The sequence below is a fragment of the Blastocystis sp. subtype 4 genome (assembly GCF_000743755.1).
Source record: "Blastocystis sp. subtype 4 strain WR1 chromosome Unknown seqid_0063, whole genome shotgun sequence".
NCBI classification, from domain to species: domain Eukaryota; class Bigyra; order Opalinata; family Blastocystidae; genus Blastocystis; species Blastocystis sp. subtype 4.
Window position 1 is genome coordinate 1 of NW_014569484.1, and position 27922 is coordinate 27922.

The window sequence follows — 27922 nt, forward strand, 5'->3', positions numbered from 1 at the left end:
TTCTCATTTTTAGGTCTGGCTGCATCTAAGGAAGCTGCAGATCTCGGAGCTACTGTCGCCTTATTCGATTTCGTGAAACCTTCTCCCCATGGATCCACTTGGGGTTTAGGAGGTACTTGTGTGAATGTAGGGTGCATTCCCAAGAAGCTAATGCACCAAGCTGCCATAGTTGGTGAATTTGTTCAGGATGCTACTTCCTTTGGTTGGGATGTTCCTGAAGTTCACCATCATTGGAAATAATGTTCAAGACTATATTCGCGGTCTGAACTACAACTATCGTGTTTCACTGATGTCAAAGCATGTTACATACTACAATCAGCTGGCCTATGTCAAGGATTCCCATACTGTAGAGGGAACTGATATCTTTGGTGATAAACACATCTACACTTGTCGTCGCATGATTGTTGCTGTTGGAGGTCGACCCAACAAGCTTGGCTGTACCGGGGAGGAATTGGCTGTGTCCAGTGATGATCTGTTCATGTTGGACCATCCTCCTAAGAAGACTCTTTTAGTTGGCGCTTCATTTATCGCTTTGGAGTGTGCTGGATTCTTGCACCATCTGGGTTTTGATGTGACTGTAATGGTACGTTCGATTCTCCTCCGAGGTTTCGATCAGGAGTGTGCAAACAAGATTGGTGACTTCATGAAGGATCAAGGAGTTCACTTTCTGTATGGTATGGTGCCTGCTGAATTGAAGAAACTGCCCAATGGTCGTATTCTGGTGAAGTATCAGGGAAGTGGCTTTGCAAATTCAGATGTGACCGGTGAGGAAGAATTCGATACAGTAGTGAGTTGTGTAGGCCGTTATGCTGACACAGAGAAGTTGGGTTTGGATAATTTGGGAATGAAGTGTCGTCGAGGTAAGATTCTGACTGTGAATGAGCAGACGAGTATTCCTAATATTTATGCTATTGGTGATGTGATCTATGGTAAACAAGAGTTGACACCTGTAGCCATTCAAGCTGGTAAGTTACTGGCACGTCGTCTGTATGGTGACAGCAAGGAACAAATGAATTATGAGAATGTGCCAATGACAGTGTTCACACCATTGGAGTATGGTAACTGTGGTCTGACAGAGGAGGCAGCTATTGAGAAGTATACAGATGATAATGTAGAAGTATATGTGAGTCAGTTCACTCCATTGGAATGGCAATTATCACCTCATCGTAAGAAGGATGTGTGTTTTGCCAAGTTGATCACTCGTCGTGATGATGGACTGATTCTGGGATTCCATGTATTGTCGCCTAATGCAGGTGAGATTACACAGGGATTCGGATTGGCTTTCCAGACAGGAGCTACATATAAGAACTTCATGGATTTGGTAGGTATTCATCCAACAATCGCAGAGGAATTCACTACACTCAGTGTGACCAAACGGAGTGGAGCCTCGGCGAAGAAAGGAGGATGCTGAGGTTAAGCCTTAGTTGGAGTGAGTATTCGATACTTGCAACAACTAAGGCTCTTGGAGATTAGGGAATGGGGATTCGGTTTTCTATGATGGAGGTTGCCGAAAGCTTTTCGAAGCTGGTTTCTTTCTGAACTAACTGGTTGAACTGTTCTATATGTTGTGATGTGTTTGTTCATACTCTTCTTTTCATTTCATGCAGTCTCGATCTGCGAAATCTCTTTTCTCTGTTGTGTATCGACAGAGGACTCTTTTCTCTCCTTGTCGACGATGGATCTCAACTCTGGATTCTCTCTCGGATTCTGAAATTCTCGCGAAGATATCAACGAAAGAGGTCTCAATTCACAAATTAGAATCACTGTTAACAGATCCTGTTCGCGCTCTTACTATTCGTCGACAGTTTTATTTCAATGAAGACACTGCTACAAAATGCAAGGATATCCCATCTAACAAATGGGATTCCACATCATTCTTCACACGAGTGACGGTTACAATCGGTTTTGGATATTATATGTAGGGACATAACTGTGAAAGTGTTATTGGCTATGTTCCTATTCCTGTTGGACTTGTTGGGCCTATTCTTGTGAATTCCAAGCTTTATCACATCCCAATGGCAACTACGGAAGGTGCTCTCATTGCTAGCACGAATCGTGGTGCTCGTGCTATTCGCATGAGTGGCGGTGTTACAGCCGTGGTTATTGAGGATGGAATGACTCGTGCACCTGTATTCAAGTGCGAGTCTGTTACTCAAGCTGCTGAAGTGAAACGCTTTCTAGAGACTAAAGAAGGTTTTGAGTTAGTTCGTTGTGCGTTTGGTCAAACTACAAAGCATGGGAAAATGGAAGTAACAACAAGATAAGTCTCAACATCTAGTCCATCAAATGTTTTGTCTCGGGAAACCGACTTCATATGCGGTTAAAAGCAAATGCTGGAGATGCAATGGGTATGAATATGCTAACCAAAGGTTCTCAGAAAGTTGCTGATGAGCTTCTTACTCGTTTCCCAACCATGAAACTAGAATCTCTCTCAGGAAATCTGTACGAGTGTTTATCATGTCTTATTCAAGATGTACCGATAAGAAGCCTTCTTCTGTGAATTGGCTATTGGGACGTGGGAAATCGGTTTCCTGTGAAGTTCACATTCCAAATACCATTCTTCATTCTGTGTTGAAGTGTGACGTTGCAGATATCGTTCGATTGAATACAGTGAAAAATCTTGTCGGAGCATCACTTGCTGGTTCGCTTGGTGGCTGGAACGCTCATGCCTCAAATATCGTTGCTGCCATCTTCCTTGCAACGGGTCAGGATGCTGCTCAGGTGGTAGAGTCATCACACTGTCTTGATTTTATGGAGGAGGAGGAACATAATGGAGAAGCTGGCTTGTACATGTCAGTTACAATGCCAGCAATTGAGGTGGGAACTATTGGAGGAGGAACGTCGTTAGCTCCACAACATGCATGTTTGGAGTTGATGGGAGTGTGAATAAAGAGATAACGTGATCTGTAGAAAGATATAAATTCGGTTGTCTTAGCACAATTGGTTGCATCGACTGTAGTGGCAGGAGAATTATCGTTGATGGCAGCACAGGTATCAGGAGATCTTGTATCTGCTCATGAGAAACTTGGACATATCCTTGTACATTCAATTCATTGGTTCATTAATCACCAAGCAAGTCATTATTTGTTTGTTAACAACAAACCCATAAATAACATACCGGAGATATTTCATAAAGGTACATGAACGAGTTCCGTTGATAGTTGAGACAGAATTGTGGGATTGAACGAATGTCGAGACTCTTTCCCACAAGTCGTTTCCCGCATTTGCAAGTGTTATTATAGCTAAGCAATGGATTTGTATTATTCTCTTTGCTGTACTGTTTCCAACAATCGGAACGAAAGCAAACAAACTCCTCGAAACGCTCAAATTCCTTTTGTTGAGTTAATAATGAAGTATTACATAATCAACTACTCGGTCGGTAACATCAACAATATTGTATCGATGTTCTCCTGAAAGAATGCAATAGCAGTCATGGCGAGATAAAATGCTAGATAGATACTACAAATGAGAGTAATAATAAGAATAAACTCGACACATATTCTCTGTGAGAACCTCATCATAGACCATATCTCCAGCAACAACCAAATCAACTCTTTCAGATGGTGATATTACGTCATAGGCACTGTCACTCAGTAAATCGAGAACTCTATAGTCCACATTCGGACAAGTCACTGTGTTTATCTATAAGTAATACAGACAAGAAGAGCTTACCTTTGCAATATCTAAAATAGTTTGTTTGTAATCGGTTGCAATTAAATGACATGAAAAAGCAGAAGCAACTCTGGAAAAGAGTCCAACCCCACATCCAATTTCCAATATCAAGTTGTAATTCTACTTTAGGATTAACTAAGAATAACTACATTGTTCTTTGCAATATAGTCACATAGCAACAAAGACCCAGACCAAATCTGTTTTCCGACATCATCCAAACTGGAACCTGTTTCACATTGCAGTGAAAGATGAGTTCCATCAGCTAAATCCAATTGGTATTGCTGTAAATCATTGTCATCACTTCGTAGGCCACAAACGATCCCTGATTCAATCACATCATCGCTTTCACTATCTAATTCATCGCTACTCAAACTTCTATTCGTAGGTGAGTTCATAAGAAACAGAAAACGAAAAGAGAGAATCTATCACTGACTTCCATTCCATCGCTTCTTCCTTGGTTATACTGCCTCGTTTGACTCCTCGACTCTGGATAGCTGCGAACTGTTTTCTCAATGCTTCAATCAATTCATCAGTATCATTCCCAGAATCCTTGGGACATTCCAAAACTGCATCTTTGAGTTGTTTTAACGATCGTTCTCGTCTCCTATTCATCTTCTCTTGCAATATGTTCACATCAGCTAAAGATGATTCATTGAACGGCTTCTTCAATGAAAGCAACAGAGACTGAAGAACATCCTTGTCCTGTTGCTCTGGAAGAAGCGAAGAAAAGTCTAAAGGATACGTTCTACAATTCATCACTCAGCTTCATTTCAACCTCATAAATACAGTCAGTGGCTGCAAACAGAGTGACTGTACCAGAGAAGAACTATGAAGGATGATTGACAGGAGGGATGAATAACACTTCTCAATCACAGATTGATCGCATCGACGAATAGGAATCTGAACCACACCTCCCATGATTTGAGCTACAATTACACAGTATTCATCTTTCAAATCTTTGCTTAATACAGACTGCTGTTGGAGTACACTCTGAAGACATTGAGGGACCATAGCTGGAGTAATTCCAGCCGGTATCAAGTGAGATAACAACCGTAACAAACACACCAAAAGAAAAGGTTCTGAGGTCTGTGTCAATGCTAACAGAACACTCTTACACATACGCTGGAGTGTTGGTGCTTTAGGTTGAGCAGGACTCAGATTAGTCACTATTTGACAAGCACTAAATGGATCAAATTGAAGACATTTTTCAGCAATATCAAAAATACTCTCGATTTTGTCATCAACGATTTCCTTCCGCAGATCACTCCAATGAAATCCACTTAACACTAGTCCATATGCCCTTCCACAAATACCCCGATTCTTCTCCCATCCCATCAACAGAAAATGAACCACACTATTCTGAATCTCGATCGAAAATCCACCTAGAACCCAACTTAACAATCCAGAGATTGTAACAATTTGTGACGGTGTAACTCCTGCCTGAAGTTGTATTCCCACCTCAAGGAATGTATAATCAAGAATGAAGTTGAGCACACCTCGTGACGGCTCATTAAATGACACCGGTACTGGCAAACGAGAAGTGTATTGAGCAGAGGAGGATACAGCAATAGTCCGTACAACAGTAGCCAGAATCGATAAGACAATGTGAGCGCTGGTAAGAGCATGGAAGAGGAGATAGTGAAGCATTTGATGACGCTCCTGCCCTTGACTGTTTGACCAGAGTTGGAGGAGTGTTGATATCAATGTTGAAGGAACTCCCCATCTAGTGAGAGGAATGGAAGCTGAATTCATACACTGGAGAAGATGAAGAAGTCGTGTAGAGTAAGAAAGAGATGAAGAAGGAAGAAAAGACTCATGAAGAGTAAGAAGGAGTTGAAGGCGAGTATAGGAGAATGATGGATCATCAGATTCTGGTTTGAAGTAGCCATAGAGTACATCAAATTGCTGATTCGTGACTGCTGTGGCGATGAGATTCTTCATAGTGAGTTGAAGAAGAGGAACTAGATTCGTTTGAAGTTCTTCCTTCTGTGTATCACACCACCGTAAAGGGAATGTCTACACCATCACCTCCAACAATGAAACAAACAATATCAGAAAGAGTAAGAAACGAATGAATGAATTGTGAATAGAATTGAATGCATGATGACTGGAATTGACGAGCAAAGGTGACAAACAGTGTTAAAAAGAATTTCGTAACTGTAATGGTTTTTAAAGACAAGTTCGAATTCAATTCGTTCTGTAACGAAGTAGAGCAGGAATCAAGACGAATAGAAAACCGAGTCACGATGGCTTGTTGAGCTTGGATAGAAACATATTCAGGAGAATGTTTAACGATAAGACGGAGAAGATTCTTCCAGATCACATTCAACCAAGGAATTCCATCTCCCACTTGTTGATCAGTATTCATAAGGAAGAGAGAGACGGATGAAAGAAGAGAAGAAATTGAAAAGGCTTCGGAAAGAGATGGATCATACTCTTCGATGTGAAATACCGATGCTTGTTGTTGAAGTAATTGGAGATAGGAATGAAGCGATTCCTGACATTTCTACACCTTACAATGAAATTCAGACCCAACAGTTGTCAATTCAACACTCATTGGAGTATTCTGTTTCTGAATCCATTGAATGTCCATTGTATACATAGAGTGAAGCAATTCAATCAAAGAGAGAGGTAACCAAAATGACCGGTAATAGAGATTCATAAGATCCAGTAGTCGACTCGAATAAGTATGAAAATCGTTTTCTAGTAGTTTTGAATTGAGTGTTGAAATCAAAAGCTTTTCCATTTTGCAATTCGTTGATTCAAAGACACAGCGTTCGGATATTTTGACCTTCTGAAGAATAGAAATACATAAGTCAATGATTGAAATAGGTTTTTCATTACCATTAATACAGGTCTGCATCACCTCATCATAGTATGTCCAAAAGACTCTCCATTCGATGATTTCCTTGCAATTCACAATCTGACATTGAATATCAAATAGAGAATCCGAATCATTCATCGCACTAATGAAAGAATGACGGTTTTGTGTTTCCCGCCAAGAATAACTCTTGGGAAACAAACAAGTTTCTAAAAGACTACAACTTAAAGATTACGTTGGGCTTTTCCTACAAGTGAATCCATCAATCCAGTACAAAACAGGCAATCGAAGAATAACTTGCATCATTTCATCAAAACTAGATTGGTTACTCTTCAAAACGTTCATGACTGATTGTAGAGATGCAGACGAGAGAGTCGGATTAGGACGTAAATACACGAAAATTTCCTTCACACCACTACTATTACTAACAAACGATACAGAAATCGGAGGGTTCGATTTCCAGATGGACTCAAACATGACATTCAGTGTCTGAATGATTCGACTATGCAACTAAATCTCATTCCAGTTCATTATACTAACAAGACCTGTCTGAGGAGATTGCTTGTTTCCTTTTGTCTTCTACAATGATACTCATTCCAAACTCTTACAGGTTCCATTGGTGAAGGCGAGCTAGTTTTCTGGATATTCATAAAATCCTTTCGATTGATTTGAAAGAGTGGCTTATGTTTCGCATCTACCACCTTTAAGATAGATTCTGGACACTGGACAATCTCCTGGAATTCTTCATCTGTCATATTCTTCACATCCATTGATAGAGTTTTGTCGATGTGGTGTTGCCAAGTGAAAAAGTCTGTCTTAATCTCTGGATGGGCTTCCAATAAGGAGTCGAAATAGTGAAAATCCTGATTCAACGTGTCCGAACTTTCATCTTCAATGTTCTTTCCTTCTTGAAAGAAGGTTTTGTAGCCAGGAATATCATCAGGGTTAATATGCAACTTTCGCGAAGCTTCTTCGAAGTGTTTCTTCTGAGACTCACAGTCACTACTATCATCTTGCATAAAGAAATGCCGTTGAGACCGATAGAAGTCCTCTAGATCTTTTCCCTCCATGATATCTTCAGGTCTTGTGTGCTCATCCCAAAATATCACATCTGTGTCACTGTCTTCATCCTCTTGAATCAAGATGCGACGTTTCTCTTTCATCTCCTGGTCATATTTCTCACTTACTGGTTGAGAATTCAAATCAGTAAATGTAGAACTATGGAGCATGTCTACCCTTCAAAGAAGAGGAAGAAGAGTACTGGTCTTTCGGTGTGAGAACTCTCGAATGGCCGTAACCAAAATCCGAGTTCTTGAAACTGGTAGAACACGAGAGAGCATGAATGTGTTTGAACAAAGAAGAAAAACCAACAGTATAATGATACTTACTCACTCAAATCCCTTTGGGGGGATTACTGAAGACAAAAAGGCAAGACCTAACGATTTCGACTTAACAACGACAGGCGCAAATGGGAGAAATCGAACGGTCATAGATGATTTGATTGCATCAAAGGGAATCACAACAGGTTTCGTTAGTTGATTTGAGGTATCAATTATATTTGTAGATTGCATAGGAAGGAGATCGTCTGAATCGGTATCTTTGAGATCAACAGGGTTTGCCAGTTGTGGAACAGCTGTGAGGGGAATGGGAGATGGAGTTCGATTTAAGGAGGAAGAGGAATCTGATAACTCCTGATCCTCTTGGGTAGATGTTGAAGAAAGCTTAGATTGAGAAATAGAAGTACATTGAACCACAGGTTGAGTTGATGGAGACGACGACTGAGCAGCCTCACTTGATGGTTGAGTGGATGAAAGTGGCTGGTTAAACTGATAGGAAGACTGAGTGGAGAGCGAACATGGTTGAGAAGCTGATGGAGGGACAGTATGACTGGCTGCTGATAACTGGTCTCCAGGTAGACAAAGGGCACGTAGTTGAGACTCTGGTCCTGTAGACATGGATTGAGAAGCTGATGGCTGAGAGGGCTCTTGATTCGACTGAGTTGTAGAAGTAGTGGGATTAGATTGAGATATTGTAGGGTCAATTCGTGATGTACGCTTCCCTTGTAGCCATGTAGTAGTCGGACTTCGATTAGAAGCTAAGGTTGAACCATTCATACTCAAAGCCTGATTATAAGGTACTATATGTTATATAGAGAAAACGAGAATCACAGCCATCAGGACGAGGATAATAAGTAAAACGGTAATGACGATGATTTAAGAAAGGCTTCATGGAAGAGACACTAGCCATAGATAATAGCACTGTAAAGAACTGACGACTAATTATAACCTCATCTGGACCTGCATAATTGGGATTGATTCCATAAGGACAGTTCTAGTACTCGTCAACGAGTTACATGAACCTACATCTTTTCTAATTGAATAGAAGTAATCTAATGGAACAGGTTCCTGTAATGATGCGATCAACTTTTGCACTGCAGAATTCTGTTCAGAATAAGCTATATCTAAAAATAAAAATAAATAAAAACATGAAGTCGATTTGGTATGCGACCTTTTCCTTCCCCCATATCCACTATCATTCTTTTCAATTTCAGGAAGATATTCATAGTCACTCTCATATACTGGATCGTCATCAACCTCCGTCTACGGTGATTACTCGAAGTTCTGTGAAAATACCCTGGCTCTCTTAGTTACATGTTCAAGTTGCTTCTCTGGATATTCCGATGAAGTAATAGGCGTAGTAAAACCTGTATCCTATATTAACAAGTACAATACCATTCTTACTATAGATTTGCTGAGGGAAAGTACTAAATTAGTCATCTTTTCGTCTTCCTCGGTTAATTCCTTACACTGCTCTACCGATTCTTCTTTTGGAGAATTCACAATAGCAACCTCCCTTTCAACAATGTTGCTTAGTGCTGAGAAGGCTGAAGAAGAGGACGACGTCACATCTCCTTGAGGTTCCATATTCTGTTGAATCAAACCTCTGAAATAAGTTATTTACATGAATTAAATGGAATAGGAAAACTATAGAAAGTTTTTCAATTTCAGTATAACAAACACACAAATCAAGATTGTGATACACTTTCTGAACATCAGGGTGTTCATCGAGTTGTTGCAATAGCCAAACAATGTTCTCCCTCTTCTCTGAATCTTCGACAGTGACAGTTTCCTAGACATTACAGTCAGAATAGACTATGGACAATAGGTTTGTAGGTCAACTCCATTTTGCCATCCAACTTCTCCTTTTTAAATGCAGTCTGAATTGCATGTAAGAGGCTTGGTTTACACTCAACAATAAGACAATTATCCTCTTCATCCTCTACAACATCGTCTGCCCCAGCATCAATTGCCAACTCATAAATGCGATCTTGGTTATCCCCTTTTGGTAACTAAATAAAATGGACTATAATCCCGTACAGTAACAGTTCCAATATAATTAAAGAGACGCGAAGCACAACCTACAGAACCCAAGTTACCCATACCCTTAGAAAAGATGTGGCGAATCTCAGAGACAGTTCGTTTCTTGTTGTCAGTAAGACACTCCACGATGATAGCACAACTTCCAGGACCAAATCCCTCATAGGTAACAGCCTGCAACTTGTTTGCATCGATATTCTTGCCGTTCAACGCACGCTCGATGTTTTCTTTTGGCATATTCACGGCTCTGGCAGCAGAAATAGCGGCTTCTAACTTGATGTTGGTTGCTACCACTCAAATACATTGAGAACGACTACACGGATCAGGACCACCGGATTGCACTGCTGAAGAGATACTCTTTGAGAGTTTTGCAAATAGACTACTTCGTTTAATATCCTTATCAGCTTTATCGTGCTTGATCGTTGCCCAGTGAGAGTGTCCAGAGAATGAACACACAGGAACTATCTAGAGCGGAATCCTCATATAACTATCACCTACAACACACCCTGTTGAATGCTTAATGAAGAACCTAAATGGAGGAAGGATATGGCTGTGTATAGATTTGAACATGATCAAAATGACATTTCTAGATGATGAATTACTACGAAAGGCAATAGTAGCGTGTTCAGCACGGATATCCGAATTGCGTAAGAGTAATGGAATGAAGTCTTATCTTTGTAGCACCTCTGGACACAGGGATCACTATATCTCTTCCCAAACAATTCATTATTTCGTTACTAAACGACTACGCAAGTCCAAAGTGGTCAATAGAAATCACATCTAGATGTCGACGAAGAAACGATTCATATATGTAATGACAATGTTCTAGTCTGGAATGCCTTGTTGTTTTGTACCCGAAATCTATCGAAACCGCTCATTCCTTTTGAATTATTAGATAGTCTCTGTTTCAATGAATCTTTTATTTAATAGATCATCCTATCAATTTAGAATTTGTTTGTGTGCTCACGTCCTTGCTTCCTCAAGAGTAGTATTACGCTTGAGCCTTCATTCATAGGGATCTTAGACTTTTGGAAACGATATTAGAAGCTGTAAATATAATCCTGTTTCCAGATTTGAGGCCAGATAATGAAGATAGTAAAACAGAGGAATCGGATGTGTGCACCTACTTTCCCCATATCGTTAGTACAATGGGGTTTGCTATTTGTCGTCCTTCTCATGGAACCTTCATGTCGGTCTCTCACAAATGTGGATATGATGACATTGGAATGTTACTGACCTTACTGTTGGACAACAAGAAGTGGCTGTTCCAGCTGTCACCTGTATTTGATGCCAAAGAAGATGAGTGTCTTATCCATCTTCCAAGAGAAAACCATCATCCATCAGTGATTCTTCCTCTGATTCAAAGTGGAGTCGTAACAATGGATATGGACTCTGCTACTTCCTTCAGTGAGACTGACCGTCGTCTCTTTCAGATTGAGTCGTATATTGACTACGGAGTCAATCCTCTCATCCCTCGTCCTTCAGACATACAAGTGGACAAGCCAATGCTCGCAGAGGAGCTATATGATCTACAGACTGTAGCTCTTGGTCGAAGAGAAATGCACACCACTTCAGTATCAATCCAGGTTGCAGGGTCAGAGGTGGATAATCCTTACAATATACGGGCACCTAATGTCGTTCGTGAACTTACAGATCAGATGGAGTCTCTGGCTGCACTCTTGCTGCAGTCAGTGATTCGAAGGAAGAATGCCTCTTTTATCTATCGAATGCAGCAAGATTGCCTTGTAACACTTCCTAAGCGACCAAATTGCTGTTTACGATGTGGATCTCGAAAACAAAATGTTATTCAGGACTTTTCGATATACTTTACAGAAACAGATTGGTTAGAGTCTTTGACATGTTTAGAAATGAAAAGTCGGGATGAATTATTACAGCACATTCAAATGTTGCAATTACAACTATTTGATGCTGAAAACCACATTCAGAGTAGTGCTAGAAAACGAGTTGTTCTTTCAGATCCCTATTTACTTGAAAAGTACTCATACTACTATAAAGTGCTTAGTTTGCTTTGGAAAAGGCGGAGTAACTGACATGTTTGTTTGAAGAGTCAATAGATTCAATTATTATCATAGATTGGTACAAGAGGGTTTAAGTATCACTATTCAATTGTGTCTCCGTAAGTGTAGTGTTTAGGCATTCGTTGAAACGCTTGATCTTCTGTCCAATCAGATTCTGTCTTGTGAGTTGAGTGTGTTTCTACGTATAATCACTTTATTGTGATGGAAGGGTGTAATAATGTTATGTTTTGCTGTAGAGAGTGTGGGATGATGTTGAATGAGAAATGCTTTATGGACAGCGAAACTGGACAGTTTTACTCTTTTTGTGCTGTTTGCCGAAGAAATCAAAATAGTATATGTTAGAAACTGTTATTTACCCTTAGTATTACGGAAACAACAGGAGTTCCAAAAGATCCGAAGATTGTCATCAGATTTGCCATGGAAACCTGTTGTTCCATCTGTATCATGGATTCCGCTTGATTCAATGCAGTGTTCGTCTACTCAACCGGAATGCGTTGCTAAATTGCTTTATCACCCTTACTTTTCTGGGGTAGGTTGCTGTAATCATTCGCTGGATATTCATAAGAGTACTGGGGATTCTTCAAGTAATCGCCCTTCTTTTTCTGTCAGTGTGGAATTGTAATCCTGGATGTTTTAATCTTTTCTATTGCTTGCTGTGTGTAGCCTGTTTGTTTGTCAGAACCACGGGAATTTCTAGTTTTGTATATCTAGCATATTGTCACAGTAATCACATATAATATGCTCGCTTTCAAGAGACTTTGTTCCGTTCTTCCTAGAACAGCATCGGCAAGTAAGGGAAGTATGTTTGGAACTATTTCTGTAGCTGTTGGTCGTACCATCAGTTGGACGGGTGCAGCCGCAGCGAACACGTATTGGGAGTTTATGGAGACTCATAATTAGCATCGATCTTACGTTCATTTCTCCTGAAGGTAAATCAACAACTGTAAAGGCTAGAATTGGAGACACTGTACTTCAGACGGCTGAGGCATACAAGCTCCCTCTTTGTGGTAGGCCTTGATAACAGGATTCGCTAAAACGTGTAGGAGACTGCCACGGAGCTGGTCTTCCTAAGGCTGTGCAGAGAACTGAAGGATGGAAAGAGGAAACCTATGGAGAAGGTGGGTTCGTTGTTAGATGGATGATCTCTAGGTCCTTCTTGTAGTTTCTGCCATGTCATTCCATCAAGAGAGCTTTCGGAGGTTCTCCCTAAGCCTGAAGAAGATGAAAAGTACTTCATTAGTAAGGTTCCTATTGGAAAGACGGATCGGTAATCGCTTTTTTTAAGGTTTATGATTAGTTCTCGTCTTGCTTGTCAAATCAAGGTTACTGAGAAGATGGATGGAGGTGTCTTCTTTGTACTATTGTTGAGTGGTTCTTATCTTAGATTCCTCATCATGTTCCTAATGAATTGCTATAAATGATGGTGCTTTTTTGTTTATCGTAGGGTGTTTGTTAGAAACAGTTGATGACAAGATTTGGAAGACAGTATCCCTTTCGGAGGAATCCTTGAACCAAATACTCGTAATTGTTTCATTGTTGGTTTGATCCATAATAAGAATACCATAGTACATGGAGTTGAAATGAGAAAGGACGCGATCGACACGAGTATTAACGCACTGACTTCGAATGAGACTGTGCTACAAGTGATTGACACAATAGAAACCTACGATCAACTGATAGTCCTTGATCTCATCCGAATACTGATAAATACATATCTGAGTTGAGTAGATACATACAACAGCATCTGAAATTCCAGAGATAGACAATACGGTATCACTTGAGAATACCATCTTCATATCCTCTTTGCACAAGAGAGAAACAAAAACACCATTTGCGGTGTACAAACTTTGGCATTCTGGCTCTTGCATATCCTGCATCTCCTTCTCTTCAAATGTGATCACAGGATTATCGGTGACTTCAACACTTGCACTTTGTTGTACATATTGTTGCTGCGTAACATAGCTTGTTGTTGTTGACTGCGTGGTTTCATGATATTCTTGGCGTTCCATTGTCATGGATGTTGGTTGCAGGCCCTGTGCCTGCTTCTTTAACAACATTTGTTCCAGAGACAATTGACCAGGAACGGAAGGTGGAATGGCTAGTTTACCAGGTGTTGATGAAGATTGCGTGACTAGTTCTTGAGATTGGAACTGTTGCACTGGTGGTTGTTGACGAGACTGAGGCTGTTGTGGTTGGGACTGAGGATGTGCTATCGGTTCTCGGGGTTGTATGCTTGGCGCTTGTTGTTGTGCTGGTGGCTCTTGTGGTTGTACTGGTGGCGTTCGTTCTCGAAGACCCTGCTGTTTCTTCTTCTCCAGCATCTCTTCAAGTGAGAGTTGGCCAGGGATTGCTGCTGGTATGGACAACTTTCCCGGTTGATGTTGGGAAGCTGGAGTTGGTTTTGACATTAGAGAAGAGGATTGTACCTGCTGCTGAGGAAGTGGAGCAGACTGACGTTGTTGTGGGATCGGCTTTGGCTGCTGAACTGGAGTAGGAGCAGGAACAGATTGACGTGACTGAGGAGTTTTCGGTAATGGTTTTGATATCGCTGGAGCCATCTGTTTCTCCAAAGCGGCTTTTCTTTGGGATACAGTCATGGGTTCTGGGACTTCAATATCAGGAACAAATGTATCTTCAGCAACTGTTTCAGTATACGTACGAGTTTCTGGCATGGGAATGGAAGCAGGTACTGAAGTAGTTTTTGATTCAAACATCCGAATCCTATCTGACAGGGATCCGGGGTCAAGAACTTCGACCTTTCCGTCCTCTTGTGGCCGTTGAACAACCGGTTTTTGTTGTTGTGCAGGCTTCGAAGGTTGTTGTTGAACGGGTTTCGGTTGCTGAATTGGTCGTGGTTGTTGTTGTGTTTGTTGTAAACGGGTTGACTGTTGTACTGACTGTTGAGCCGGCCTTGTTTGTTGAATAGGTCTCGGTTGTTGTTGGACTGGCCTTGACTGCTGGACTTGTCTTTGTTGTTGAACAGTCTGCTGAACAGACTGTTGAACGACTCGTGGTTGTTGGATCGGCTGCTGGATTGGCTGCTGAATCGGTTGCTGAATCGGTTGCTGGACCGGTTTCTGCATAGGCCTAGACTGCTGGATGGTCTGCTGGACTTGTCTTGATTGTTGAACAGTCTGGTGAACTGGTTGCTGTATAGGCCTTTGTTGTTGAACGGATCGCTGTACTGTTTGCTGTACCATTCTTACTTGCTGTTGAACCGGTTGTTGTTGAACGGTCTGTTGAACTGGTCGCTGTTGCTGAACAGGTCGTTGCTGGACTGGTTGTTGAACAGGTCGGGACTGAACTGGCTGCTGGACAGGTCGAGGTACTGAGGAATACACATTCTGCTGGGAAGGTTGCTGAGAATACCTCCCCTGGTTCTGTAGCACGGTCTGTGCATAGGACTGTTGAGAAGTAGAGTAACCGGAAGGCGGCAGAGGAAGCGGCTTATCAGCATATGATTGATTTGGAAGCATATATTGAGGAGCTACCGCAGGAAGAGAGGTTCCTTGAACCAGAGGAACAGCATATCCCTGTTGATATGGTACAGGAGTTATGTTACGATCGTCAACTGTCTTACGCTCCACCCTCACTACACGGCGATACTGGACAGACTGAGTCGATCCATATGGAGTTTGAACTACCGTTGTTCCAGCATGTTGACACTGTGCTAAATGAGATGCCATCTGTTCTGCTGGAACTGTAGTGTGACAAAATACACACGGAACATAGGTAGTATTGTAGGTGTACATTATTATTCTGATATCCTTTATACATTGCAATATCCCAGATCCATGGGATCAACAAAATAATGATGATTTTGGGTAGTAGAATAACCCCTATTTCTTTCTCAACCCATAGATTATGGAAGAAATCCTCCGAAAGGAAAACGAAGAACTCCGAAAACGAAATGAAGAGTTAGAGGAAGAGGTGAAGAAATGGAAGAGTGAACTAGACAAATTCAAAGAGTCAAGTCGATATCAAGTATTTGCTTAACGTAGATCTCATTGATAGCTTCGACAACTAAAAGAATACAACGATTCCCTAAAAGAGCAACTACGTAGTGTTGGAGATGGATTTATGAAGGAAAACGAGGAAGCATCTGAAGAAATGTCGGAGGAGATTGAAATCTTTAAACAATATGTCTATTCACCAACTGTGACTCCTCCAGTTTACACGGAAAAGGTGGTACTGGATTCAATCCATCAAGCAAATGTTCTCTGTGTAGTATTCTGGGATAAGAATGATATGTTCCTTTTCTCAGCAGATGTACAAAATCGTCTCGTTTGTATCAATAGTGAAGATCAGACTGTTGTTTGCGAAATGAAAGTCTCTGCTCCTTGCTGTTCGCTCACTACTGTGAATCATGGAACTCTTCTTCTTGCTGGATGTATGGATGGACTACTTCATGTATTCTCTATCGATAGTACAAATTATTGTATCACTTCTCTGACGAAAATGAATCAACAGAAACTCCATGAGAAAGCCATCTTGAAACTTCGTTCCTGTGATACATTGGATGCAGTGTTATCAACAAGCTATGATAACACAGTTGCACTCTTTAATGTGGACAAATTGGGAACAATCACGGAGAAAGCACGATATTACTTCAAATATACATGTGATGGTATTGCATTTAGTCCAAAACATCGTTCTATCATCATAGCGGAACGCAATCAACCATTCATGACATACATCAATCTCGATACTCAGGAGAAGACAGAAGTTAGTATTAACAATCACGACTGGGATTTACATGTTTCCTTCTGCATTATCGATCTGTGTCTGATGCATGATGAAGACTATGTGGTTGCGCTAACGGACAAAGGTCGAGTGATTATCTTTGGTTATGGAAAGAATACTCACATTCAAGTCATTTACGATGGATCAATGCTTTCAGATTCATATTACAATGGTGTGGTTGTAGTGGATCGAGAAGAAAACCATGTATTGACGATCTGTCCTGATTATTGTATTCATGTGTTCTCTCTGTATTCAGGAAAGGAAGTGGCAGTATTAAAGGGTCATTCAAAAACTATTCGTAATATGACTTGTCAACGAGATCTCACGACTACGCTCTATACCTGTTCTTATGATCATTCTATACGAGTTTGGAAACAAGTTGGATACTCTCTTTGTTAACAAACAAATAAAATAGGTATAGGTTGATCATTATCCATACTAATTGGAGTCCAAGTTAATGGAGGTTCAATCATCATTAAATCATCAGACTGTTGACTCCGAATGTAGTATCTAACTTGTTGATCAATATTGTGAGTAAAGAAAGGAAGAGCGTAATTAGGAGATAATTGAAGAGCAGTTCCACAAGAGAAAAACTCACCAGAAACAGAATTAAGAGAGAAATTCTCATGTTGAATCACACACCAACAATGAATGCAAGGGAACTGATACTCTTGCCACATACCACATGTACACGTTTTTTGCTGTAAATCTACTTCTTCTTGCTCACTAGAATCCTTTTCACCTTCTGTCACTCGAAACAATGAATCACGAATACAAGTGACTGAGAATGAAGATAACACTTCAAGATACTGATTAACAAGCTGTTGATAGAAGGGAGTAAGAGAATCTGAATTGTACCCATCATACTCTTCTTGTCTCTTCTTTGCATAACGAGCAATCATTACATACAACCCACTCACTACGTCATCCAACATCACATAACGAAGCATTTCATGATCCAAATATACCATATCAATCTGCTGAATACATGATTCTATTTGGTAGACATGTTGTCGCTTCATTGCATGTCGATACCACAGACCTGTCTTGTTCAATTCTTTCACAAGGTCTGAAGCCTCTGCCATCAATTGACTGAGTAGCGTCGTTACTTGGACTGTTGCACAGAATACAACACGATAGAATCGACTCTGAAGTGATACAAAGTCAGTCTTAGAGAGAGATTTCTTCCTTCGGACACTTCCATTCAAATACCAAGGTGATAATCGTACTGCGAGATCTGGAACAATTGCTTCCAACTCAGGGAACATAGTCTCAATAGTCTTACAGAGTTGAAGAATTAACTGACACTCAGGGTCAGTATCTGTTGGGATCCCACAATCATGCAAACGGGATATAAACAGACGCCAATTCTCTGGAGATTCTTCTTCAGCAAGCATATAGCCCAGAGGAATGACCTTCTGTCCTCCATCCATTGTGGAAGCATGAAATAAGACTCCTCCAAACTCACTTTTCAATTGTGAGCAGTCAAGTGCCAATAACCGTTGTGATAACAGAAAGAGTCGTAGTGACTCTGCTGGACACACAAATACAGATCGAAGGAGAGTCTTCTTTGATTCACCAATGGTATCTATCACAAACTCGGATTCAGGAGATGCTTTCATTACTTGCTGACCTACACATGGATACATCGATCCAATCCTTACGCATTACTGTAAAGGCAGAAACTATATCTTTCATAGATGTGATGAATTGAGAGCGTTCATCGAGTCGAATCTTCGCTACAGTGACTTCTTTGCAATCAACATGCTTCTCCTCCAGAACATGAAGAATCTCTTGAAGACTCACATATGGATTGCAAGAAATCATTTTACGAACCAAGTAATGCATATAAGCATTACGACAGTACATTGGACGTTTAGATTGTCGAACAAAGGTTCCAGATTGACGCTTCATCGCACCTGGACTCTCTACGAAAACTGAATCCAGTTCTGTTGATGGGGAATGTGAGAAGAGAGAACCATCGATAACGACATCATCTCCTTTCAATGTCACTATATTATCTTTGGGTGTCTGTACTACAAATAAGAAGTTGAGACCAACCTAACTTCGATTTTTATAAGAAGGCCGATATAATGTTACACGTTTGTCTCTCGGTTTCTAAGCAGTTAGAAATAATCAAAACAAAGATACACTCTGCCAATTGCAGGTATGGTTGATCTGAACCTCTCTTATACATAGAATCCCTATATTTGACACAATTACAAACAATATACCACGCCGATCCATCGCCTTCGAGCGACAAACACCCCCCTTGATGGAGAACGAACAAGAATCGTCGAATGGACATCGGTATGATATCATCGAACCTGAGGAATCACGCGTATATGGAATATTATGTTTAGAAAGGTACACATCAACAACATCTTTGAAATGTTGGGAATTTTCAATTTTGGCGTTAACCTGAATAAACAGTGCTTCGAATCAACAAATACACAGATATCATACCAAAGTTCGTATCAATCTGTTCATCTTCTTTGTCAATATCCATGATGAATGACTGATCTGCACTACAAATAGAAGGATTCAGTGTGATTTGGAAAACAGAAAATTCTAAAATAATCATCAGGTTTTTTGTCATCACTGATTGTGTCATTTCATTCATTCTCTTCTCTTACCATCTGCTTATAGCGGAGGTGACTTGTCGACATTTAGTTCTCTCTACAGACATGTATCGACAGGCTTCGATTCCTAGAAGCGAATTATTGAATTGGATCAATGATTTCCTTCAAACCAACTATCCAACTCTTGAAAGCGCCTCAAATGGTATACCGTTTCCATTTTGACTGGATGATGTTTAGGTGCTGTTGCTTGTCAAATAATTGACAGTATTCATCCTAGTAATTATAGAACTGCTCCTCTGATCCCGTAGAATGTGTACCTATGAAACAACTTGATTTCTCTGCTTCCACTCCATATTCTTGTCAGAAGAACTACAGAATACTTCAGAGTGTTATTTCCAAACTGAATATTCCAATTGTATGTTCCTTGACTGGCTAAATCACAACTTAGGAGGTTGACATTACTTCTCTCTCTAAACGAAGTTGTAAGGAGAGTTATAGCTTTTTAGCAACTCTCAAAGCGTATTTTGACGATCATTATAAAGGTGAACCTTATGATCCGATTGCCCAGAGAAACGAATCCAAGGGAATTCCAAGTCCATTTCTAAATCGAGGCTGATGTATAGAAGCGGTAAGAAAGTCGAATGACCACATCCGTTCGAGCCGACTGTCCCCTTTGTCTGTAGGAACTACGCACCATCCAGCTCCACCTACTGACTCCGAAACGACTCCTATGGTCTCTCTTCCTGAGGTAATCTTCCAGCCATCTCAAGATGTTCCATTACGATCATCTGGTTGGATTTGGATTGCTTTCCTGATGGTTAGATCACTCTTCGTCAGAACTTGGTGTTATTAGTCAGCTGAATCGTCGAATTGCTTCAATGGAGAGTGAGAATCGTACCATTGATCTTCCGTAATAACAATTAGGTTCTCTTAAGAAGGAAAATGAGGAATTGAAGCGACATCAGAAGGACCTTCCATTTCTCTTACAACAGCGTGTATGTGAGTGAATAGAGATTGATACATAGGAGGCGCTGTTAACAAAGGAACGGAATTTCTATTACCGTAAGTTACTTACCATCGAAGATCTACTCACTCAGATTCCGCAGCGTACAGATGTGGATGAATTCATTCTAGAAACATTGTGAGTATTTAGTAGGGAGATGATAAATAGATACTCAAGAGAAGGAATGGAAGATGAGGAAGTGAACAATCCAGCTGAGAGTAAAGATGAATCTGTGGATAGTGATGGTCCTGCTGATGGTATGATGCAAGCGTGATGGACTCGATTTTCTTCTCTGTAGTTATTCTTTTAGTTTGGGAATGTGTTTGATTGAAAACAGTGAAATCATGCAAATCCATCTCAAATCCAGTTACACTAATGATCTTGTCACGATATTCATCAATATTGTCAGGAGTTAGCTTCACGAGTGATCTTCGAGTTAAACGCTACGCATAAGTCTGGTCTTCTACTCTCACCTTCTTCGTAAATGGGCAAGTATTTCGTGGATCCCGATTCAATACTTTGATCCAAGAGTCATATCCCAAAACATGACCATATGGACTAATAGTAGGTTTCACAACAGGCATCATAGTCATTGGATCAATATAATCCTAGTCATTACTCTTTCCTCTCTTTTGTACTGGAAGAAGTGGGACCTCTTCAACAGTCTCAATCTCTGTTTCGAGTTGCCCGGATTTCAAAGAACGCGATTTCTTCTTTGATTTAGTATTCACTTCCACATTCTTCTTCTTGGTATGAGCCAGAGTACTGTGTCCTTCACTATCGCGGAACTTAAAAACCAACTTGCCTGAGTTATCAAACACATAATTGTCATCATGAATCACTCCTTCTTTGATCAGTTGGCGATAATAGTTGCTGCACTGATAGCCCACACGACCAGGAATATTCATGGAGAAAATACCCCACTAGGTTTCACTCTCCCATTTCTCACTCACTTGATAATCTACTCCTTTTGCTACTAATTTCAAGAACAAAGCTTTATCTTTAGGACTCCACTTTCCTGTTGCTTGAGGCTCACCAGGATCATTGAAGCGATAGTAGTACTGATTGGGGTTCTTCTCTCTGTTCCTGAAGGCCTTGATTCGGGCTTCACTCCAGCCAAGTTGACGAAGTGTCGCTGCAGGAATTTTATTGGCTTCCGATCCCGACAGCGCTCTGAAAAGGTCAGCTTCCTCTACCTCTGAATCATGTACTCAGGACCCACTCTGAAGTGAAACTTTTGTAGCTGCTTTTCCAGCTACTGGAATTTCTAGTGTGTCAGATTCTGTGTTACTTTCGTCTGACTTCTTTCCTGTTGTATCACTGGACTGTGAACTTTCTTCCTTATTTTGTAGGGATGCCAACTACAAATGATACATGATTTGTTTACGTACCATAATAAGAGCATCATCCAGATTCAGTCGAGGATGTTTGCGATCACTCTTATCATCCTCATGATGACGTTTCCTACTCGAGTGGGAGTGATCACTTTCATCATCATCATCATTCCGAGAATAGTATCGACCACATTGATCCCAATCATCTCCCTCATCATCATTATCCCGATCCGATTCTCCATCATCCCGAAGGGCCTCTCGCAGCTCCTGAATTCTATCACGATACTACACCTCACTCTTACATCCATTATATACGAGAATGGCATCCATATCCACTTCAATCTCGTTATGTGCCATTTTAGTTACAGTGTCCTTATAGTCGGGATCGTCCATCAAACGCTTAATGGCAAGAAGCTAGAACTGAGACTTACTGTTTTGTTTGTACTTCATTGTTCCGACAAGACTCAATTGCGAGCTTGGCAGTTTTCTCGTCAATGTCCTTGATTCGATTTAGAACATCTCGGACCTAGAAGTGAAAAGAACCCATAAAAGGAGACCTTTTGACCCTCTTGGTTCTTGTTGAAGGAGCGAAATTGTTGTTGGTACTCCTCAAGTCGTTTGATTACAAGAAGCTACGATACAGGTCAGAAAGGCTTTCAAACCACGTAAAAAACCGTCCCAAATCAACAAAACCTTACTCGTTGTTCTTTACTTATTCCACCAAGAATGATGTCATCTTCCCCTTCTGAACAGGTTTCAGATTCACTGAAAGATGAGTCATCCATCATAAAAGAATCAGCGTTATCTCTTCGAGAAACAAATAATGGTGGGAGATCCATCTTCTTGGTGGCAAGTTGTTTTCAACAAAAACATGATTCTACATGATAGTCTGACAAGTTCAATAGAAGAACAAAAGGAATGCTACTTGGGAACGTCTTGCCTTACTTCATTCTCTTCAGGCTTTTTAAGCACATCTACGTGAGTAAGAGGGACACCATCTGTATCATCTTGCTTCTGATCCGTCGGAACGTGCACCAGAGGAACTGTTTCTTCCTCATTCTCCTGTGTAGGTACCAAAGGAACCCTCTCTTCCTCTCCACTCTTCTTCTGTGATTGATCTACGCCTTCAGATAGAGTAGGCTGAGTCGGTAGTTGTGATGAAGATTGTTGTGAAGATGGCTCTTGTGTCGATGTAGACTGTTCAGAAGCTGACTGAGGTAGTGAGGAAGGTATGGACGCTTGTTGTAGTTGAGTTCCTTCAGAGACAGCCACAGAACCCGATTCAGCTGTAGGTAAGACTGATGGAATCTCTGCAGGAGCAGTGGATGATTTAGAAACAGCAGGTCTACAAGCAACGGGCATTCGACAGAACAGGAGTTGCTCAGGATCCAATGGAGGAATGATCGATATGCTAGAGTCATGTGTCTCTTCAGATTTCTCCACCTCCTTCCCGCTCGCTTCTGAGGTGTAGGACATTGGATTCATGGTAGGTGGCAAGAGTGTCTGTGGAGGAGACGGAATGGGAGGAATTCCTTCCGATTTGACAGAGGGAGTGGAAAGAGCGCTAGGAACAACAGAATTGAGAACCTGGGTAAAAGCAGGTGGTACCACCTCAGGAGATGTGGCTTGAGGAGCAGGAGAAGGATTAGAAGGCTGGGGAGGTTGGGACTGAGGAAGTTGCTGAATAGGCTGTTGCATTGACATCTGAGTAGGGAGTTGGACGGACTGCTGCACAGATTGCTGCATCGGCATTTGAACTAAAGGTTGAGAAGGCACTGGAGTAGATCCCTGAGCAGGTGACTGAGTAGGCAATGGAGTGGTTCCTTTCATTCCACAGAGAATAGTGGCTACAGTTCGTTCCATATCAGTTACTGTTGCTTTATCTAAGCATGATCCAGCTATTTTAAAGGTACCTCGAAGATTATTCACCTCTTGTTTCACTGATGGAGGCTGTGGAGTGACTTGAGACCGAGAAGGTTGAGCCATGTACTTCGAAGTGGCGATCCGAGAATAGTCCATAGAAACTGGCTTCCCTTGCACTTGCATGATCGGAGTGGTCATTGGCTGACCCATAACACCATAATGAGATACTCGCTGAACACGTTGTTGAGGTTGTTGAACTGCTTGTTTCTTGCTTGATTTATCATTTATGGAATATAGATTTTGAGTAGGAATATCACGTTTCAACGAGGGAGATGGCTGCGCATATGAGAACATCATTCCTTGTTGCATCATTTGATTCAATTGGTACTGAGGAGCTGTAATCATAGTTGGATAACCTGCAATTGATGACTGCCCATTTGTATACTGAGGAACATATTGCAAATGAGTCATATTCATATCTTCACCCTGCACAGACTTTGGATCATAGTATTGATTGGTCATACCCACTGGTCGTTTATTCTTATTTAGATTGTCCTGAGAAGTCTGAATATTATACCCCTGCGGCGTTTGCATATATACTAGACGGTTGTCATAAACATATCCATAAGGAAAAGAAGCAGCATAATAAGGTGGTACCCGATAATCATTCAGAGCTTCTGGCATCACCCCATAAGTTGCGGAAGCTGATACTTGACCCGAAAGGTTTGGATATTCACAATAATGGGATGCCTTCTTATCGGTATTTGACATCCCTTCTCCTAGAGAGGACTGAGGCTGCGAATAATCCCTTGATAGGACAAGGGGATTCCCCTGATACTGTGGGTTATACATCACTGCCTAGAGAAAGAGTAATGTGATTGTGAAGGAATGAAGCCGAATAGGACAAACCAATCAGATGAGTTGGTACGCCGGACCCAATTATATAATGGTCCCCAAATCATACATTTATGAATGGTTTGTGTTCGTTCCAATTAATTATATGTGTAGACTTCTTTTAGTCCATTCCTGGTATTTCTTTTCATTTGGATCATCTTGAATCTTTCCGAGAGATGCACACTTCTTTCTACACATCCCATCCTGGTTATTGAATCAAATATATTGACAGATAAAAATGATTCATACTCAAATTGATCATTGGGAGAAAAGATGATGCATCACGAAACAATGGTGATAAACTGTTCTTAAAAGTGTTACCTCATTCTGTGGAGTCCATTAAAATGGTTTGTGTCCAAATTGACGGACCTTGACAATCTTCGAAATCAACACTTCCATTCCTCGTGGATCCTCTCTTAAGTTTGACTATATTCTTTTGATCCTACCGTTTTCGATCTGGATTACTCTTGTGTAGAAAAGTAATTGGGGAACGAAAAACTGGTGCATGGAGGGAAAACAAGTCCTGAAGTGAGTAAAGACAAGAAAATGGCATCCAATATCGAAGTAGTCTCATCGCTAGTTAGTCTTGTGAAAAGTGGGAATGAGATTAGCGACACCATCCTCCAAGGTTTGTGCTTTATTGGTCATCAACATATAGAAACAATGGAGATATGTAACGAACTGATGAAATCACCGTCTTTATCCTCCAGTGATGTTGAGATCATTCTCCATTACTCAACGGAACTCTATAATAACTGCAGAGCTGCTTATCAAACGGCATGTGATAATCAGTGGAATGACAGAAAACGTAGTCTTGCCCTGCTGCGCTATGCATCCTGTCTGTTATTACATGTAACATCACTAAATGGTCTCCTAAACAATCAACCGTCGAAACAGCTTGTTGGAAGTGCACCAGATATCCTCCGAGCCTATGAACACACATCATCCAATCTCAAGGAATGTGGTTATGATGAAGAATACAAACAGTGTTTCTCTAATGCTATTGGAATTATTGATCAAATGGATCCAATTCTGAATCAAATCAATACAGGAGCAAGTTTTTACACTTTTAAAGAGGCAGAATATGATGTGTTGATGGAATGGGTTGCCTCCCTGATCCCTTCAAGTCCTCCAGAACAGTGTATCGAAATCCTGAAAAGAATCCGTGATGACTGTGTGAAATACCTACCAGACCTGAAGTATACCTTTGTGAGTCAAGTGTAAGATATGAGACTCCAATCTAGTGTAGATATAACTACGTTGGTGAGTATCACAAGCAACACAAATGGAATGTGGTAGCTTCTTGGTCATCAATGATTTTTGAAGTTGTTGAGAAAGAGACGAATCAAGACTATGTGGATTTACGAGAACGAATTATCTATCTCCTTTCTAATGCCTACTTGAATTTACATGATGAAGGGAAGTGTTTGATTTGTCTTCAAATCTGTTCAAATCCCAATACTCCTCAGATTCAATACTTGTATCTTCGTTATTACATGGAGATTCGGAACATATCCTTCATTGACTATAAAATAGATTCTCTTAATCCTACCTTGAGAAAATGATTGAATCCTTTCAAAGGATTGTGGATTATGCGAAGGAAAATGATAAGGATTTGATGTTAGAATCATTCACCCTACTCTGTGAAGCTACTTCACTGAGCTCTGCATCCAAACAATGGTAAATATGAGTATCATCATTGAGTTATAGTGCTATTGAAGCATCAGAGAAACATCCAGAATGGAAGAGTTCAATTCGAGTTGAATTACTGTGTTGTTATCTCTCAAATCCTCTCTTTATCGATCAGTCTACGGATCTCTTCAATGATTGTATCACAGGTACCAGCTCACATCATTCTGATCATCAGAACATAATCAAGGAACATGTTCTATTGATGAAGACTCATTCTCTCATGTATCCATTCTCTTCGTATTCCATTGTAGTTACTCTCCAGTATGTTACAGCTCTGTGCTGACTACTATACCAATGAAAACTATCAAGCCTGTGCTATTGTCATTCCTTATACCTTCTCTAATCTGTAGTGGTGTAAACGTATCACTCAACTGCCTCAGATTGATGCTTCTCGTCGTTGTGAAGTATACACATTGTGGGCCTATTGTCAATGGAAACTGAGAGATATTGTAGGAATCAGCATTGATGTAAACTGTAGCCTTCAGCAAAGGAACATATCCAGAATGCTCTACAGATTCGCGCAGGAGATAAAGTCAGGATTGTTTGAGATTGCCATAAATAGGAACGATTTCTGCAATATCGTATTCAGCTCTCTGATTCAACCATGCAAGATTCTGTAATCACTTGGTAGCTTTCTCATCACTAGTTGATCATCAAAGAGAGTGAAGCTCTCTTTGTTCAGTCCTCAGATAAGTTCCTTCTCCTCGCTGCTGATGAAGCCATTGCTCAGCATCGGCCTGAGATAGGTCCTCCTCACTTCATTCTGTGATTCATAGCACGTAGTGTTCTGGAACGTATTTTATCTCGTATCAACTGGGTTGATAAAGGATCCCCTGTTCATCTCTCAACAGTAATCCGATCACTAATTCAACTTACTATCGATATAACCAATGTACCATCAATATTGGAGCAAGACAATCAGCAGCGTGTTCAAGAGTATTTGCTATGTCTTCTTCATACAATGAGCAATGAAACACTTGCTTCTGAATCTATTGCTGCCATCCTATTTGAATCTATCTCTGAGATTGATTGGTTTGCAACACTCTGCTGGAATCTGGGTGTATTCTTTAGTAGTGTGATGAACTATGATCAGGCAAGTTTCTTCTGGTACTCAAACTATCGTTTCCTGTCATGTTGCTCACCATCTCCTGAAGTATACACAATGGAACGTCAGTCTCTGACTCTGACTGTTGCCACTTATCTTCAGACAGAAGCTTCCCATAACAACTCTCAGGAAGACATAGATGGACTCTCTGTCTCCAAGTGTCTTAGTCTGCTAACAACATGTCGAGGAGTCTTGAAAGAACTGAGTCCTTCTGCCATCATTGAAGAGACTCAGATATACTTAAATCAATTGGAGGTAACTTGTTTGGCCAGGATCAATGACTCCATGTTGCTACCTAAACTGAAGGAATACAGTAGTTCTCATCTCTTTTCATTCTCTTTCTTCTTGGAGTTATATTACATTCTGGAACAGGAGAATTCCAATGATACGACAGCCAAGAAGGAGTGTTTGAGAACTGCATTACAACTACTCTTACAGCAACCTTCTTTCTCTCTGACGAGTGTATGTGAAATAATTCACTGTCTCTTGTTGGTATGTGAATCCAAAACTGAAGAATATCATTGGATTGAACAGCTTCTACAGATTGTGAAGACCTATGGAGAGCCGTTTCAGTATATATTCATTCTGTTGACTCATAAGTAGGAATAATGACCAGTTTGCTTTCTTCACAGTGCAAATGTGGAACTGCGGAATCTATTACCAGAGACTGAACAATATGCAGGAAGCAGAGAGATTCATGTCTATTGCTATTCAGTTGACATCCTACTGTCAGGAAATCATGAAAGTGAGCGTTTCAACATGGATTTATATATAGCCATACCTCAATGACATGAATG

At 40.7% G+C, this 27922-nt stretch overlaps 10 protein-coding genes across 10 annotated transcripts; 6 read left to right on the forward strand and 4 right to left on the reverse strand.

Moving 5' to 3' along the window:
* On the forward strand, nucleotides 1-1411 carry JH06_5642 (thioredoxin reductase cytoplasmic; the record flags this gene model as incomplete). Its single annotated transcript, XM_014673007.1, has 2 exons — nucleotides 1-126; nucleotides 170-1411. Coding segments are annotated over 2 exons (1368 nt in total), but the record flags the coding sequence as incomplete, so codon positions are not given.
* Nucleotides 1412-1601: 190 nt separating this feature from the next.
* On the forward strand, nucleotides 1602-2886 carry JH06_1305 (3-hydroxy-3-methylglutaryl-coenzyme a reductase-like protein; the record flags this gene model as incomplete). The annotated part of the gene is made up of 4 exons (XM_014672990.1): nucleotides 1602-1892; nucleotides 1923-2249; nucleotides 2279-2442; nucleotides 2472-2886. 4 exons carry the CDS (start codon nucleotides 1602-1604, stop codon nucleotides 2884-2886), a joined length of 1197 nt encoding a protein of 398 aa, XP_014528476.1.
* Nucleotides 2887-3342: 456 nt separating this feature from the next.
* On the reverse strand, nucleotides 3343-5319 carry JH06_1306 (methyltransferase-like protein; the record flags this gene model as incomplete). Its single annotated transcript, XM_014672991.1, is given in 8 exon segments — nucleotides 3343-3459; nucleotides 3490-3642; nucleotides 3673-3792; nucleotides 3822-4047; nucleotides 4106-4417; nucleotides 4448-4958; nucleotides 4986-5054; nucleotides 5067-5319. The coding sequence occupies 8 exon segments, from the start codon at nucleotides 5317-5319 to the stop codon at nucleotides 3343-3345; spliced, it is 1761 nt and encodes a 586-aa protein (XP_014528477.1).
* Nucleotides 5320-8772: 3453 nt separating this feature from the next.
* On the reverse strand, nucleotides 8773-10440 carry JH06_1307 (transcriptional regulator; the record flags this gene model as incomplete). The annotated part of the gene is made up of 9 exons (XM_014672992.1): nucleotides 8773-8948; nucleotides 8979-9093; nucleotides 9127-9204; nucleotides 9235-9420; nucleotides 9479-9622; nucleotides 9654-9842; nucleotides 9871-10157; nucleotides 10185-10335; nucleotides 10369-10440. The coding sequence occupies 9 exons, from the start codon at nucleotides 10438-10440 to the stop codon at nucleotides 8773-8775; spliced, it is 1398 nt and encodes a 465-aa protein (XP_014528478.1).
* Nucleotides 10441-12647: 2207 nt separating this feature from the next.
* On the forward strand, nucleotides 12648-13326 carry JH06_1308 (hypothetical protein; the record flags this gene model as incomplete). The annotated part of the gene is made up of 6 exons (XM_014672993.1): nucleotides 12648-12778; nucleotides 12810-12916; nucleotides 12953-13027; nucleotides 13059-13176; nucleotides 13207-13264; nucleotides 13294-13326. The coding sequence occupies 6 exons, from the start codon at nucleotides 12648-12650 to the stop codon at nucleotides 13324-13326; spliced, it is 522 nt and encodes a 173-aa protein (XP_014528479.1).
* Nucleotides 13327-15773: 2447 nt separating this feature from the next.
* JH06_1309 (wd40-repeat-containing domain protein) lies at nucleotides 15774-17051 on the forward strand (the record flags this gene model as incomplete). Its single annotated transcript, XM_014672994.1, has 2 exons — nucleotides 15774-15893; nucleotides 15924-17051. 2 exons carry the CDS (start codon nucleotides 15774-15776, stop codon nucleotides 17049-17051), a joined length of 1248 nt encoding a protein of 415 aa, XP_014528480.1.
* On the reverse strand, nucleotides 17048-19161 carry JH06_1310 (mutator-like transposase-like protein; the record flags this gene model as incomplete). Its single annotated transcript, XM_014672995.1, has 6 exons — nucleotides 17048-18285; nucleotides 18317-18688; nucleotides 18719-18770; nucleotides 18804-18856; nucleotides 18887-19087; nucleotides 19119-19161. The coding sequence occupies 6 exons, from the start codon at nucleotides 19159-19161 to the stop codon at nucleotides 17048-17050; spliced, it is 1959 nt and encodes a 652-aa protein (XP_014528481.1).
* Nucleotides 19162-19339: 178 nt separating this feature from the next.
* On the forward strand, nucleotides 19340-20511 carry JH06_1311 (microtubule-associated protein; the record flags this gene model as incomplete). Its single annotated transcript, XM_014672996.1, has 9 exons — nucleotides 19340-19436; nucleotides 19472-19510; nucleotides 19543-19649; nucleotides 19683-19827; nucleotides 19858-20025; nucleotides 20057-20128; nucleotides 20159-20229; nucleotides 20260-20375; nucleotides 20406-20511. The coding sequence occupies 9 exons, from the start codon at nucleotides 19340-19342 to the stop codon at nucleotides 20509-20511; spliced, it is 921 nt and encodes a 306-aa protein (XP_014528482.1).
* Nucleotides 20512-20680: 169 nt separating this feature from the next.
* On the reverse strand, nucleotides 20681-22356 carry JH06_1312 (MYB family protein; the record flags this gene model as incomplete). Its single annotated transcript, XM_014672997.1, has 9 exons — nucleotides 20681-20845; nucleotides 20876-21160; nucleotides 21191-21429; nucleotides 21460-21598; nucleotides 21629-21856; nucleotides 21887-21985; nucleotides 22017-22097; nucleotides 22129-22203; nucleotides 22270-22356. The coding sequence occupies 9 exons, from the start codon at nucleotides 22354-22356 to the stop codon at nucleotides 20681-20683; spliced, it is 1398 nt and encodes a 465-aa protein (XP_014528483.1).
* A 2635-nt stretch (nucleotides 22357-24991) lies between these two features.
* JH06_1313 (hypothetical protein) lies at nucleotides 24992-27900 on the forward strand (the record flags this gene model as incomplete). The annotated part of the gene is made up of 12 exons (XM_014672998.1): nucleotides 24992-25548; nucleotides 25578-25808; nucleotides 25910-26008; nucleotides 26039-26166; nucleotides 26196-26242; nucleotides 26272-26340; nucleotides 26371-26469; nucleotides 26499-26552; nucleotides 26583-26636; nucleotides 26667-26766; nucleotides 26797-27697; nucleotides 27729-27900. The coding sequence occupies 12 exons, from the start codon at nucleotides 24992-24994 to the stop codon at nucleotides 27898-27900; spliced, it is 2511 nt and encodes an 836-aa protein (XP_014528484.1).
* Between the last annotated feature and the right edge of the window lie 22 nt (nucleotides 27901-27922).